Source organism: Daldinia loculata (assembly GCF_022478755.1).
Source record: "Daldinia loculata strain CBS 113971 unplaced genomic scaffold F4817scaffold_46, whole genome shotgun sequence".
Lineage (NCBI taxonomy): Eukaryota > Fungi > Ascomycota > Sordariomycetes > Xylariales > Hypoxylaceae > Daldinia > Daldinia loculata.
Genome location: NW_026054900.1, coordinates 144,983 through 160,548, shown reverse-complemented (window position 1 = coordinate 160,548; position 15,566 = coordinate 144,983). Strand labels below are relative to the sequence as shown.

At 47.0% G+C, this 15,566-nt stretch overlaps 4 protein-coding genes across 4 annotated transcripts; 3 read left to right on the top strand and 1 right to left on the bottom strand.

Moving 5' to 3' along the window:
* Positions 1–1,922: 1,922 nt before the first annotated feature.
* On the top strand, positions 1,923–3,824 carry F4817DRAFT_318453 (PP2C-domain-containing protein; the record flags this gene model as incomplete). Its single annotated transcript, XM_049300912.1, has 2 exons — positions 1,923–3,248; positions 3,306–3,824. The coding sequence occupies 2 exons, from the start codon at positions 1,923–1,925 to the stop codon at positions 3,822–3,824; spliced, it is 1,845 nt and encodes a 614-aa protein (XP_049156523.1).
* Positions 3,825–7,986: 4,162 nt separating this feature from the next.
* F4817DRAFT_201759 (uncharacterized protein) lies at positions 7,987–11,611 on the top strand. Its single transcript, XM_049298592.1, has 3 exons — positions 7,987–10,967; positions 11,037–11,332; positions 11,509–11,611. Exons 1-2 carry the CDS (start codon positions 8,210–8,212, stop codon positions 11,078–11,080), a joined length of 2,802 nt encoding a protein of 933 aa, XP_049156522.1. The 5' UTR covers positions 7,987–8,209; the 3' UTR covers positions 11,081–11,332; positions 11,509–11,611.
* Positions 11,612–11,891: 280 nt separating this feature from the next.
* On the top strand, positions 11,892–12,610 carry F4817DRAFT_201739 (uncharacterized protein). The gene has a single exon (XM_049298591.1). It carries the CDS (start codon positions 12,007–12,009, stop codon positions 12,469–12,471), a length of 465 nt encoding a protein of 154 aa, XP_049156521.1. The 5' UTR covers positions 11,892–12,006; the 3' UTR covers positions 12,472–12,610.
* F4817DRAFT_201738 (uncharacterized protein) lies at positions 12,611–14,736 on the bottom strand. The gene is made up of 2 exons (XM_049298590.1): positions 14,426–14,736; positions 12,611–14,350 (listed from the first exon to the last, which is right to left on the bottom strand). Exons 1-2 carry the CDS (start codon positions 14,478–14,480, stop codon positions 12,750–12,752), a joined length of 1,656 nt encoding a protein of 551 aa, XP_049156520.1. The 5' UTR covers positions 14,481–14,736; the 3' UTR covers positions 12,611–12,749.
* Positions 14,737–15,566: the final 830 nt, after the last annotated feature.

Below are 15,566 nucleotides of genomic sequence, written 5' to 3'. Positions count from 1 at the left end.
GAGTGAAAATGAGTGAGGGTAGATAGAAGACAAGCGATTGCTTATATGAATGCTATAATTATGTCACTGTGAGACCTAATATACGTACGAAGCTATTAGACATATCGAATATGTCAGTAACAATATTACCAATCCATATGCAGAGTCCCCATCTAAACCTATTAATAGTATTGATAGTGTAAGTTCTTTAGTAACACGCTCGGTTACTGGAAGTGGTAAATATTTTTCAATATTTGGTAATATCATGGAAGGCTTAGTATAAACAACGTTTCTATATAATTCTAGGTCATAACATGAGACTCGTTGAAAATTGTTGAAATAGCTTGTTATACACTAACCTAGTACCTAATGGTAGTACCACCTAGGTTGGGTGGATAGTAGATGAATAAGTCGTCATTGTAGAACAAGGGGCGATTTAGACGTGGCTTTTTCGGGCCATGCAGCTTTGCGCCGTAGTGGGTAAATGATATCATCTGCGCATTTATCGGGTTCGCAAACGCTATTATAGATTTAGGAGACCGAATCTGTATTCTAACCTCCTTTTTACACATTATCCCATAGATGATATCAATAATCACATATCCGAGTAGTTTAGTAGGCCGTCTTGGGTTGGAGATGTGTTGTAGAAATACTAAGATATACATATGTAGAGACGTGCATACATCATGTATGTACCTAAGATAGTAGATAGATAGATGTATGAAGACAGATGCGTGTATGTAGATAGATACCGAAAGTCAGGTGGATACATGTAGTGATCGTCAAGTCTCCCATCTCCCAATCGGATTCCCAATCGGATTTCCCCCATTTGGTTATCATTCCCTTTAAGGTGATTGCGATTGCGTCCCGGATGCTATTGTAGCTCCGAAGCGCCGGCGCCTGTGGTACCGCTTTCTGTGCACAGACCAATTGGCATTCTCCGTCCCAGAGTATCACCTTCCTTCAAGCAAGCAACCTAACCTAGCAGCCTAGGCAGGTAGGAAGGTAGGGGTGGACCTGCTCAATAGATTCCTCCCCTCGTTCGTTCTTCAATTCCACCATCCGTTACATCACACCCCACGATTTATCGCTGTTGGACTTCGCGACAACTCTTGTACTTGCACCATACCACGCCACATAAACTCTACACGTCTCAGATACCCTCTTCATCCAGAGCCAATGAGTTAGGTACGTAACATAGATTAATTGCTTGGTTAGTCGCAACTCTCCTTTCTTTATCCTCTCAAACAGTGACTTGACTTGATTCGAGTCTCGATCCCTGTCTGCCCGTCTCTACCTGTCTCTACCTAATCTAACCTTACATTGCCCTACTTATCGCCCTACCTGACCTGACCTATCTTATTTTGCACCTGTTTTTTACTATTACACAGCCCGGTCACTCCCCATTGTCCTCGGTATTGTCTTCTTCTCGATTCCTCCATCTTGTCATTCTCTTATATTTGGTATAATCGCCTACCTTACGGTGCTAGGCGCTCGCTTTTTAGTTCTACTATTGATCGCTCCCTTACGGCTAAGCAGCCTCTACATCCCCGAATAACAGGGTTCCTATACGATACAGTACTACATATCATGACCACAGTTGTTCTAACCTAGTGTCTCTTAGCGTCCCACCGTCACAAGACTTTAGCCAAGCGCCTCATATATGACGACAGCTCTATACAGACTCAAGTATCTTGTGCGCCCAATTCTTTGACGCCAATCTACATAAGCCGTTGTGCAATCTTCCCCCCCGCCTACCGCACCTCCTATCGCCGTACCAAAGACCAAAAGATCTGCGCATTTCTCCGCATCGCTTAACGACCTAGGCGCATCCTATATATTGACCTCATATCCCCCTTCCACAATCGACGACTTCAACTCCCGAAAATCTGGCAGGGAACAAGCGACGCAGTCTCTCTTCGCAGGGAGGTCTGCTTAATAGAATGTTTGGCGGCGGCTCTAGTTCTGCTGCGGCCAAATCCGATACTATTGTAGCCGACTCTACGAAGTCGGAGAAGAAATCCCCGTCTCCGGACCGAAAGCACGAGTCTGCTTCGGGTGTGACTCCGTCAAAATCTCCTGATCAAGCAACCAGCGGCGAGAAGCGTAGTGGAAATAGTAGCCCGCCCGGGCGACATAATCCCGATACGGGTAATTCGGAAAAAAAGCGAAGGAGTTCTGGCGTCGGGAGCAAAGCCAGCAGTCTTATAGCCAGCGCCAGGAATAGCTTGAATTTCGGCCAGGCTGGCAGGACAAATAGTGATGCTAGCTCCCAGACTCCTCTACAGAAATTAGGCAAGCAAGATCAATCTCTTGCGGTACCTCAAGGCCAGCACAATAACTCTGCTGGCGAATCCCTTCCTGGTCCACGATCTACCTTCCGCGTCGGTGTCTGGGAAGACAGGAACAAAAAATGCCGCCGTACAATGGAAGACACGCATGCGTTCCTCTACAATTTCCTGCATACTCCCGCACCCCTCATCGCCCCGGATCCGGGTAACAAGAGCCAAAAGTCCCAAAGGTCTACATCAGAGGATTCTAACCAGCCTGAGACGAGCGTGCAGGACATAGTAGAAACTGACAACGGCTACTTTGCAATATTTGATGGACACGCTGGTACCTTCGCCGCAGACTGGTGTGGAAAGAAGCTGCATCTTATTCTCGAAGACACCATACGACGAAATCCCAACGTGCCTATTCCCGAACTTCTTGATCAGACCTTCACCAATGTTGATGCACAGCTCGAGAAGCTTCCTCTTAAGAACAGTGGCTGTACCGCAGCAATTGCTGTCTTGCGTTGGGAGGACCGGGTTCCTAGCTCAATCTCTGCGACCGGTTCTCAAGCCATCGCCCCGGCGGCTGCTGCTGCTTCAAAGACGCCGGATACGTTAAAACCTCGGGATGCGAAGCTTGAGAATGACAATGGTAACAATGCTATCGCCGAATCAGCTCATGCAAGGCTGAAGGGTACTGCGGTTCGGCAGCGCGTTCTATACACGGCAAATGTGGGTGATGCTAGGATCATTCTATGTAGAGCTGGTAAAGCATTACGTCTTTCGTATGACCACAAGGGTAGCGACGAGAACGAAGGAAAGCGGATCTCGAATGCTGGAGGCTTGATCCTCAATAACCGCGTAAATGGTGTATTGGCCGTCACTCGAGCTCTTGGAGATACATACATGAAAGACCTTGTAACAGGTCATCCATACACTACCGAGACCGTTATCCAGCCCGAAATAGACGAGTTTATCATCATTGCTTGCGACGGTGTAAGTTCATTAGATATACGTTTTTTTCTTTTCAGACCGTTGCTAATAAGTGCCTAGCTCTGGGACGTTTGCGAAGACCAAGATGCTGTTAACCTCGTTCGCGACGAACGAGACCCGGCGGCTGCGGCTAAGAAGCTTGTTGACCATGCCCTGGCTCGCTTCAGCACAGACAACTTGTCATGCATGATCGTTCGATTCGACAAGGCTGCCCTGCTAGAGAATCAAAATAACAAGGAGAATCCCATCGGTGTGGAAGGAGATAGCTCTGGTGCGGGAGGCAAGATAAGCGAAGCCGATAAGATTGTGATCTCTACTAAGCAGAAGATTGCTGAAGGCGATTCACCAGCCGTTGGCGTATCAGCTAGTAACAGTGGTCGAGGACATGATCTTATACCCATCGACGACGGAGATGCTTTCAGACCGACCATCATTGAAGGGCCGGTCGAGGAGGAGCCTTCGTCGATAGAAGATAGCGACGCACCGGAGATCACTGCAGACGCAATCCCGAACCCAGGCGGTCTCGCGACTCCGGATTCGACATCTCCGAATACGACTGGCCCGCTGTCGAAATCCTAATTCCGGTTCTTTTATAATGGGAGTAGTGTACTCTTCTTGGGATCTTTTCACCAACAATTACAGACCTGTTTTACATTCCGCTTCCGAAAGTTGCTGCCAAGCTCGACTCTCGCGATACACTAAGGTTTTCGTTATTCATAAGGCAGCAGGGGGTATGCCTAACGTTTTTGGCATGATGTACATATTTCAGGTGAACCTTGGTCAGTATATGACCACGAAACTACCTTAGTCAAGCTGATAGCCCATGAAGATGGTTGGTTCCGTTGGCCATTTCATATTTGTATTAGGGAGACATCTTTATGGAGTAAACGAAGACCCGACCATTTCGGAAGACGAAGATAGCAAGTGGGCCGTAAAGCCTACCGGCGATGATGATTTAGCTTAGCATGGACTTATGAAAAGGTGTACGTTACAGGTGATGGTCACAGCAATCAATGAACATTTTGGCAATATGAAAGCTTATATCCTCACCCATGGGAAGACCAGACTAGGGGGTAAGAACCTTAAGAGGCAATTCGGGTCAATTGTCTATCCTCAGTGTTAAGTTCGGACTTTTTGCCATTCTTCTATCAACATTGAAACCATATCTCAGCTTCGACCTTCCCTCCTTAGCGTCTTTGGCGAACAACCTTTTTTCGTCTCAGACGAGCAAATGTTTGACTTACCTGTCCCGAGTAGGTTGTCAGCCCTAAAGTCTATTGCAAGTATGCGTTAGCACCCGACTAGATAAAAGAGGTTTAGAAAAAAAGCTGTTCTAGACTTCTCTCCACTGCTAGCGTAAATCAAGACTAGATTAGACATTTGTTCTTAACAGGAAGATTCTCCGTAGGTTAGAGAATCCGGTTTCCTGAGAAGACCGCGAGATACAACTAGCAACTCCTAAAGATACCTAGGCAAGCTGTAGGCGGTAGTAAATAAGGTCTTGCTAGGTACGAGGAAACTCTCTCGGCGTCTCTAAGCCAGTCTTTCGGCTGGAAACGACTTAAGGTTCTTACGTCTCATGTATGGTCGGGATTATGGGATATGTAGAACAATGCTGACAGTTGATATTAATTCTACATATACGCATATCCTATCAGCATACAGCCACACCGTCATACTCGGTGGTACTTCATATACTCGTTTAAGTAAGTTCTACTTGCTTAACTAGTCAATCCTCTCATTTAACATGGGACACGACGTCTTGACAAGTTCGGTTTATGGTTCCTTCGGGCAGGTTTTTGGTTGATAGGATGTGGGCACACGAAAGTTTTCGGCCGTCCGAATGTGATATGCCAGTTATCTCATCCGTCGAGACGAACATTTATGAAGTAGGCAATGACACGGGTTGTCCTAGGTCGCGACGATGTTACCCTATAATATGTCTTATGAACTTAGGACGCGGTATATTAGGTACCTACATGTATCTCTAGAACTGAACCTAAGCCCTTAGTAGTAGAAGTAGTTCGAAGTTATTTACGGACACGTGAAGCTCGAATACTAATATACGATAGTATCTCTGTGCTTAACGGGTATCCTCATAGATTCCCGCGTATTCAAGATAATTTAGGAACTGAAGATCTTTTTCACCTACCGGCAATGAAAAGGAGATGGCCGAACAAAATCTTGGCGCCTTTTCCGAAAAGTCGAGTAGAATACTAAATAGGGGATCAATAAAAGCGAGAGACGGCCCTCCACGTTGTGCCCCTGAAAGAGGATACTGTACCGTATTAATGGTAACATACTGTGTAAACTATATCCGTTTGCATCGCGCAAGCTGATTGGCTTGTATCGTAGATGTCTCAATGCTGGAACGTTGAACCTTGAAGATTGCGTGCGGGGCTCGAAGCTGCTCATCGCTCTAACCTGATATTATGTACATATGCACGTACATACATATGTGCAACAGGCACAATCTACTAATGCAAGGTGGTCGAGATTAGCGCTTCTCCGTTGTTACAGATTTAGGCTAGTGTTGGCCGAGATTTGAACCTTCTAAATTATTCCTCTACCAAGATCAGCTTAGCAATAGGTATATTGTCACATTGTAAGTTTTTTCTAGTGTAAGGCTTTTCAATGGAAAGCCCGAATGTTTAAGATACGGGATTCGACCTTGGACCTTGGAATGGAAACTGAATTGTAGAAGACGGTTTAGGTATTTCTTCCCTGTATATGCATGTACTTCATTATGTACCTGTGTATGAAGTCCCGATTACTTAATACGTGTATTCCGTACGCACTTTCCTGAGTAGGTACCCAATCAGGCAGTCTGGGTAGGGTAATCTCCTGTTAGGTAAGTACCTCCACAAAACAAGTGTGAAATCCCAAGTGCACTTCCGATGTTCCCCCTTTCTTCAACCGATCAGCTATCATTGGCTCATGTCTAAGCTTACCACCACATTTTCACCACATTTTCACCGTATCCTGTCTCTTTCTACATACACATTGCTAGAGGTAGAAAGATAGAAGGTAGCTGTTTGTCTTCTGTCTTACTACCATCGTCGCTCGTTAATTCTTTATTAATATCATCTTACAAAGTACATTAAAGGACCTTACGTTTGTACGAACTTCGGTGAAAGCATCTTCGGCAGTTTCCTTAGATCATTCCTCGCCACGGATCACTCACCCTTTTCCTATATTCACCAATTTTCGCTTCTATCGTCGTTAATAGTGTCTTCTGTCCTACATACCATAGCTGCAGAAGATTATCTGAGCTGTAGATGTCTTACTAGCGCTCGGGCTTCCGCACCGGGCACCACCCCCTGATCCCTGGTCTATCTACCTACATAGCATGTGTAGTTAGCTAGGTACGAACGATATTACTATCCTTCAAGCCCCTATCGAAATTTCCCGCCCCCTGGTCGAACCCCATACCGCTATCCCGCCAATTTTCGTTTCGGCCGCTTCAACTCTTCTTCATCTGTGTACAGAAATTCGATTTATGTTATGCGCCTTGTCGTCGACACCATCTTTATGGTGACATCTCTGTAAATACTTTATCACCTTCGAATAGTGTTGTCTCAATGTCGAACCAGATTGCCGGTCCTTTGAATTGGCCCTGGTTCTGGTTCCGGATAACCATCCGATCCTTCCTGTATCTCGCCTGCCGATAAGTTGATTGTAGGCCGGTAGGATCTCGAATCGCATATAAAAAAAAATACAAGTCGACAAAATTTCCAGCGTAACACCGAATCCTACTAGATTAGCTGTCGCATTGGACGGCATCTTCTAAGAAGAATGTCGTTGAATGGACTGGACGATGCCAAGGTTATAGAAGCCCACGAAGTCGCTACCACCGAACCTGGCGGATGGTATGAAATTTTTTTTCTCGAGCCAAAATATTCCTCATGTGGTAAATGTGTCGTGATCTACGTCGCTGTTCTTACCACAATGTTGTCTTTTATTTCCCGTCCCAAATCGTTCGTCTGAGTTTGCGCCGCTGACCTAAGTCTGGTCCAACTAACACAGGTTCCTTCTCAAATACGCCAATCGTGACGAAATTGAGCTTCTTGACCGTGGGAGTGGCGGCATCGTTGATGTTCGTGGTGCAATCGCAAAATACGAAGAGGCATCGCCATTGTACGGCTTCCTTAAGTATAGGCGGAGGATTGTCTTATTAAAATACCAACCTGAGGATTGCTCGAGACTTATCCAAGGTGAGCTATTCAGCTAATCATATTATGCACCTACTGTCTAGTCATTTGCAATCCAGCTCTAGGAATAGAAGAGTAAGCAGGATAAATTGCTAATTCGATTTGAATTTGTCATGTATAGCTCGTGCAGCAGTGCATTTCAATGCTGTCTGTGAGCGGTTTGCGCCGTACGATATCACTTTCGAAATTTCGGTAGCCAAAGATCTGAAAGATAGTAAGCTTTCTGCAGCTTGTTCGCTGCATACTGCTTCCGGATCGGCATCCTCGTCCTCGAGTTCATTACGACGGCGGAGACTGAATGAGATTGCTGAGGAAGAGGAAGAAGAAGAAAGGGAGAGGAAAAGGCAGTCCACGGTTAAGGAGGAAGATAAACGCGCATCATCTGTGTACTCGGTACCCGCTCACTCACCGCCTATAGAACGCCCTACCGTACTCGATAGTCAACAGATCTCCGCCCCGCAAGAAACCAGCTTTGCCTCAACAGCCAACGTCCCAGAATTTACAGGAGCTGACAGACCGACATCCCCTACACAGTCCGAAAGTGCTCCACGTCTATCCTCCCAATCCACGCGCGCTGATTTATACGGCTACGCGACATACGCTTATGGTAAACCAAAAGTGAAGCTCGGCCCCCGACCATCCCTAGATACAAACAAAAGACCTTCGACGACGGAAAACTTTCGCCCCACTGCAGCCTTGCCGGCAGGATTTAAGCTATTCTCCAAGGGGACTAAGAAGGGGCAATCTCAAGATATGGAACAGGTCGAGAAGACTGAAGAAGCTGAGGGGGTTGCTTTGGATACCGCCCTCGCATCATCTAAACCTATCCCTGAGGTTCCACAAGGCACTGGCCTTCAACTGCCCTCGCGACCCGCAACGAGCTCGGGAGCTTCTATTAAATCAGCCACTCAATCGCTAGCGCCCCCACCAACAAAGGAGGTGAAAATCACACCTGAGAAAGCACGACTTATGAAGGCCATGAAGCTGAGGGAAAAGAAAAAGATGATGAGTACTACAACGTCAGAGCAGACAGCACCGTTAGATAATCCACCTCCAGGCGAGGAGAAAGAAGGATGTGATACTGAATCTAAAGATTCTCTACGAATCAAGAGCGACACTGGTCACCGTGCCGTATCCAACGCAGATTCTGGTATTGCCATTGACCCACCCACCCCGATGACGATCAATACCGAGGATACATCCGACTCCCGCCCAAATTCTCCGACGGGTGCAACATCATCTGAAATAGGGGCATCCACGAAAGCATCCTCCCTATCTGAGTCGACTGACGAAACTGTCCAGGCCTCGAAAGACATAAGGAAAGAGGCTGAGGAGGTTGCGCCTAGAGACCTTCCAGGAATGGGAGACAGGCTAGAACAGACTGAGACAAACACGGATGTTTTAGACGCAAAAAATACTGAAATAAGTCAGAAATCTCAAGAGAGTCCAGACCATCCTACACAAACAACAGGGCATTCGATCCCCAGTTCAGTCAAGGCGGATGGTCGTACTGATATCATCTCGCCGCCCAACTCAAAGGGTAACGAGAAACCCCCGAGCGAAGAGGACACGCCCAAATCACCTTTGAGATTGCCTGTTTCGAAATTCTCTTCCAACGAGCCGCAAACCCCAGCTGAACAGAGATCACCAACAACTCCCCGCCTAAGATCAAAATTCTCTATACCAGATATTTCTCTTCCCGCAGAGCCCGTTCCCTCTCTACCGAACACATCCGTAGAATACCGTGAGCAGACCGGAGGCGAATCATTCCCAAAGGCTGCCTCAGAGATTACGCTTCCCCCGAAATCAGCTAAGCGCATGACTGTCGTCGGAACTATTCGAACCGACTTTACGAAGACCACGCCTCACTCTGAAACCTCCGATCCTCTTCTCGACGATGCTTTGATGGAGGAGCTACAGTCAGCAACGTTACAGGAAGCTAAACCTATGCTCGTGTCCAAGTCGCCCATTACTCCCGTTTTCCCCAATTCTAGTTCCGTCAAGCCAGGACCGCCACTATCACGTGCAGTTTCAAATCCGATGCGTGGGCCTCTCCTGGCACCTAGTGATGTATCACAGAGCAGCGCTAGAAGTGTATCGGCGGGTGGTGCGGCTCTACTACACAATATCACCCGACAGTCGTCGAATGCTGGTTTGCAAGCTAAGAAGAACAATCTCGGCTCGAGCATTTCGCAGAGAATCAAAGCCTTAGAGAAGCTTTCAGGCCCTGGTGGCCCAGAAGAAGTCCGTCCTAAAACCGCAGCACCATCTTCGGCTTTCTTCAGTGTTCGTAGGCAGAGTATCAGAGAACCGTCGAGATCCCCTTCTGTGGTGGATCATGACGGTTCTCCGGAGCAGCATATTCCCACAGCTGAACAATCTCAAGAAAGACCACCTAAACTTTCCGGCGCAGAGAGGCGTGAGAGGTCTCGCTCGGTGGCTAGTCGATTGTCTATGTTTGAAATACCAACGCAGAATTCACCTCGTGGGCGGCCTGAATCGATCCAAGTTACTGCAAGAATCGTCCGCGATCCTAGTCAAAATCTACCGGGGAAACCTGAAGTAAATGCGAGCCCCAGCGACTATCCCCAGCTTGAATTAAAGCAGTCACCACTCATTGTAGATCTACAAAGACCGGAATTATCTCAGCCTGTTCCTGAGCCAGTGCCAACCCCATTAGCACAGGTGTCTAAGGAGACAATTCAAGAGAGACGTGATAAAAAGTCAACCTCTGATGATGGTGAGAAGAAGCATCGGCGCTCTTCTTTGAGCGTAGTCAAGGATTTTATCAAAGACCGCCGAACATCAACTGCTAGCAAATCGACTGATAACTTAGCGATAATGTCTCCGAACGGATCAAAGTCTCCAAATAGGCCACCGTCAGCCCATCAGAGCAGTGGCGGTTTCGCGCGACGTTTGTCAATTTCAAGCCATCGTTCATCTTTCAGTCGTGAGCGGGAGAATTCAACGTCGACGCCTATCGGGTCGCCCGCCGTCCTAAGCGACAGTGGTTCTGGAGATGATGACAAGAAGAGTGATAAAAAGTCCGAGACACGAGCGTCTCGATTCATGAGGCGCTTGTCGAACTCTCTTAATGGAAACAGGAAAGTTACCAGCCCGCACATTTCTCCTACTGTCGCCGAGGAAGATGCGGATCAGCTTGTCGCTCCTACGACTAATGTCTCCCTGTCTTCTCAACCAGCAGTTGTAGCGTATATGGGAGATGTGAATGTGCAATTTCCGGACAACTTGCTATGGAAGCGCCGCAGCATGTCTCTAGACACTCAAGGATTCTTATTCTTGAGTGCTATCCAAGGCGCTGCAACGGGTGGAAAGGACAAGGCTGTCGCTGCTGGTGCTAAGCGTTATCACTTGAGCGATTTCCGTGCGCCCTACATCCCTGATGTCGAGATCCAGGAACTCCCCAACAGCGTTGTCTTAGATCTTATGGAAGGCTCCTGTTTGCAGATTGCCTGCGAAGACCGAGCCGGTCAGTTAAATATATTACATGGTAAGTGACGCAAGCTCTATTCAATCTACTCTCACTTCTAGCTAGCTTTTTTACTGATATCATATATAGCTCTCCAAGACGCGCACCAAAGCCACAGCTCCTTCAGACAATAAACTCTTCGAGGTCTTTCTATTATCCCGAGTGGCCTACTTCCGAATTGCGAAAATTTCCTTGATTACGACAGATACCCGAACCTCTTTTCATCGTTGTGCCAATAAGACGCATTCTCTGCATTTCCTTTTGTACCCTCAGATTCACACAGTCTAACGACTCTTTTCATTCCGACAGCAATTGTCACCTCTATTTCCATTTTCTATAGAGTCGACCCAGCTTAGAACGGACATACGCTTGCTTAGTATGTTCCTGTGGAGCCTTGTACTTTTGTAGTTTCTCTTCTGCCTTGCTTCTACGAGGACTGATGTGTTTTGTTGCATCGCTAACAGCGGAAAAGTGTTGATACTTAGTATTCTGCAGTCTCAAAACTAAGGGGGGCTTCGTGGAAACCGGTGGGCAAGAGACTGTATGTAGAACGAGTTGGTATCTGGGCTTCTGTACATAGCAACAACATTGGCGTGCGTTACAAAAGCCCGCAATGTATCTATTATTAAAAATTAAGTATGAAAGTCATCTAATGTAAAATCCCCCCATTAATTCACGTCGTGTCTAGCACGACGCTACATGAGTCTAGAAAAGATATTACAACATCAAGAGCGTTGTCTCTGTCTGCAGTGTTTGGTGAACAAAGGAGTTGGCAGTCCCTTGTTTGAGGGGTGAAATAACTAAGACTAGGAACAAGGCATTGTGATTTTGATACTACTCTTTGTCTACGATAGTCGTGACGAGGAAACAGCATTAACAAACTACTATAACGGCATAACAAGTTATTATTGGAATGTTTTGCAGGATAGGTATTTAGCCAAGGATACGGTCTCTATGTGATAGGCGTAAAAACCAGCACTTATCAAAACATAACATCAAGATTTATAAAAATTAAATCATAACTTGAAGATAGATACTTTGAAGCCTTTAGTAAGAAACCATGGATCATCCTACCTCCCCCAAGCCTCGTCCTAAGGGTGTCTTAAAGACGCTATCGGTCGACGTCAAGCTACCATCCCCCAGTAGAGTCACGTTCGACAGCGTCGCCCACGACATCCAGACGGGAGACGAGGTGCCGCCGAGCCCGCGAACCCGCGATGAGTTCTACTTCTCGGTGATGATTCGCAGGAGGAGGGCCAGGCTGGAGGAGGCCAAGGAGGTCAGGGCGAAGGCCGAGACGAAAAAGGCTTTTAAGAAAGTTGCGGAGGCGGCGGCGGCGGCTGCGGTGGCGGCGGCAGAGGAGCGGAGACGGGTCGAGGAAATGAGGAGTAAGATTGCCGAGATGGAGCGCGCGGTTAATGAAGCCTATGCTAAGGCTAAGAAGAACGGTAAGATGGTGGGATTCGGCTTGAATGAGAGGTGGTATTCGAATATGATCCTGTGCATGCAGGCTGTCTATTGCTAGGGGCTGCGGATATCCTATCAGGGGTAAGTCACTGCTAGTATTTTCCTTGGTCGTCCACTGCGTTGTTTTGCCATGTAGAACAATGTTCTCTGTTGTGCTTAGAATCTTATTTTAGATACCTAGCTATTAGTTATGAGCTTTGATAGTGTTTATGTACGTGTTTGATCTTAGGTATTGAGTCTTCATTATCTCTTTCTTACTATATATCTGACTTGGTCGAGTAGCCTGTGGTGTTCCTAGGTCTTTGTGTTTTTTGTAACTGCTCACACCTCGGACAACTAGACAGATAGCTTAGATATATTCTCAATCATGTCATCGATACTTTCGTCTTTGCGAATCGTTAATTCCTTACGATGGCCCGTAATAACTCCCGTGAGCACCATCCGCAGTTCTGTCCGGTCGTCGTTCCACGATGATATAGTCCATCTTAATCTTGACCGGTAGGGGATCGACCCAGAAGCGTCTCTTTCCCGTTCTTCCAACTCGACGAGGATCTTCATGCCGACAACCATCGCCTTGTTCTCAAACCAGGGCCCAGATATCTTCTGGCAGAGAGCTAGCGCCCTCGACCGAACGTCGTAGTTGCGGCATTTGCATGTTAGGGAACGCAGTATCGGTTGCAGTTTGTCTTCGAAAAGGGGCGGCAGAGCACCAGTAAGCGGATTCTCTTCTTGTAACACCGACTCGGCGAGTGTGATGACTTCGCGGCAGATGGGGAGTTGCGAATCCCACATAGCCTCGAATTCTTCTGGGTCGTGGCGGTAACGAACGTGGACGGTAAACATCTTCGCCTCTACTAGCATAATATTCCAACTCCAGCACTGGACGGGATCCTTCTCCTGGTCTACTTTGCTTTCTAAAAATTCGCACCAAATTTTTGTTTGATCTATAGCAAGCGCCTGTTCCTCCTGGAATTTCATTAAATCCATCGGGATATTGAAAAGTTTGGTTTGGGCTGTGCGAAAGTACCAGAATAACATGTATGTCGTGTACCTTTCGAAGGTATGCTCTATCTGCTGCGTGCTCTGGTCGCTGCTAGGAATAGCGTCTTTGCACAACCAAGTTCTTCGATACGCTTTGTTTCTCAGGATGGCGGGATAAAATGGGGATAGCAAAGAGTTGAATCCAGACAGGCGCGCGAGGAAATAATCTGCTTCGCGGACGCCCTCGTCGTCCAGAGTCGGCGGTAACCGAGAACCAAACGTCATACTACCTGACATGGAACTCTCCAAGGCGAGTATGGCAGAGTGTATAAGCCGGTCGATGGTATCCGTGTCGCCCTGCATCGCCTCGAACACGACGAACAAAATGCTGACAATCAGGATTGTTCGTGGCGTAATAGACGAGCTTTCGAGCAGCATCCGCCTTCGAAACTTTGAGATGGCCTTGGTATAAAACTGGAGCGCGTCTCTGTGATATCTAGCATTAGTAGGGTTAAGAGAATCTGTCGGGACCATCCAAAGAGACTTCGCCCCCGGCTGCTTCAGACGATGAATCTGGTCCATCATTGCGCGGCACAGCGCACCGGTACCCAGGACGCAATCCCGTACGCATTCATCTCTGAGGCTCTCGCGAAGTACAGTCCGAGTCCAGAAGTTCTTATACCCGTTCAGAGAGAGATTGCACACGACGACGTTGCGGAATAAGTCGAAGTAGAAGACCTCGTGTCCTTCAAAATCATGTAAACGCATCCCTGGCGCCAACTGCGAACCAGCGTCGCCGCTATTAGATACCGGTAACACACCATCTTGAGTCCTGCTTTGGCCGTGTTGCGGCTCAGGAGCGTTGTATTTGCAAGGCAGCCGAGCTTTCTGGCAGCGAGCACAGGCCGGCCGGCCTTCATCGCATTTAACCCTTCGCGATTTGCACGTAGCGCAGCCTTCAGCCCACGTTAACGAAGCAGGTCTTCATGATAGACAAGATAATCAAACTAGACTTATAAGACGGGACCTACCGGAGCGGACTTTGGGCTTGCGAGCTCGTATGCGAGGTACAGATGGGGCTGTCATATTCGCAAATGACAGGCGGCGACGACGGTCAATGTGCCTTGTCCTGACCAAGGCCGGCGTGGCGCGGATCTACGTAGAAGTAGCATTTGCGCTTGCGCCGGGCAAGCGTCTCAGTCCGTACTGGCGCCCTAGACGGACAAACTACCTAGGTATTACCAGTGAACAGTCAGAAAGGGCGTAGGTATTATAATAAGAAGAAGAAGCGGTTGAATGTATTAGTTAGAAATTAGAATAAGCTGAAGTCCTGCGCCGCAATGGGAAAACCCTCGGCATATTCCCTTTAATAAATACACTAGACGTGGTCTTCACTTATGCAGCGTAGCGTAACATCGGCGCGCTGCGAGATGGATAGGGCTGAACCGATATGAATAAATGCATATCTAAGGCACATATCTTCTATTCTTGGCTCTGTTATAGAATGACTAATTGAGTTTCATTGTGACATGTTCTTATAATAAGAACTTCTATCTCATGTACCTAAAATGACGATGATAATATAGTTTCTTGTTTTAGTGATGGTTGAAATATCGGGCTAATAAGTTTCTAAATAGCTTGTTGGTCTATTTTACGTCGTAAAAACACTCGTACATTCACCTTCACCGCGGGGCCTTTTTCTTTTCTTCGAGGCGTGTATTACATTACATCTCTATTACTTACCTAACTTAGTAGAGTATCCGTAGAATATCTTACGATTAAGACAGTAATGAAGGATAATAAACATACTATGTGTATTGACCTCAGCAAATATACTAGTACACCGAGGAATATGCGCGCAGCCTCCAGGCTAGAGCATGTTATATGTAGAGGAGTAAATCATAGTATATATCTCTAACAACAGGTGAAAGCGAAAACTTGGATTATATAACTATATTTTCTTGAGGAATCTTTGGGTGTGCTAGATTTGTCCATTTAAAATTCCGAGATCAAGTACAACAGTCTTCAAATTCTACAATATTCGCCGAGACGATTCCAGCCGCACTACCGTCCGTGTTTGCCACTCACTACCTTTCAGTAGTACGTATATACTCTTTAGCCTCGATCCGTATGTTTATGCGTGTCCACACTACGCCGGTTAATACGGCACGA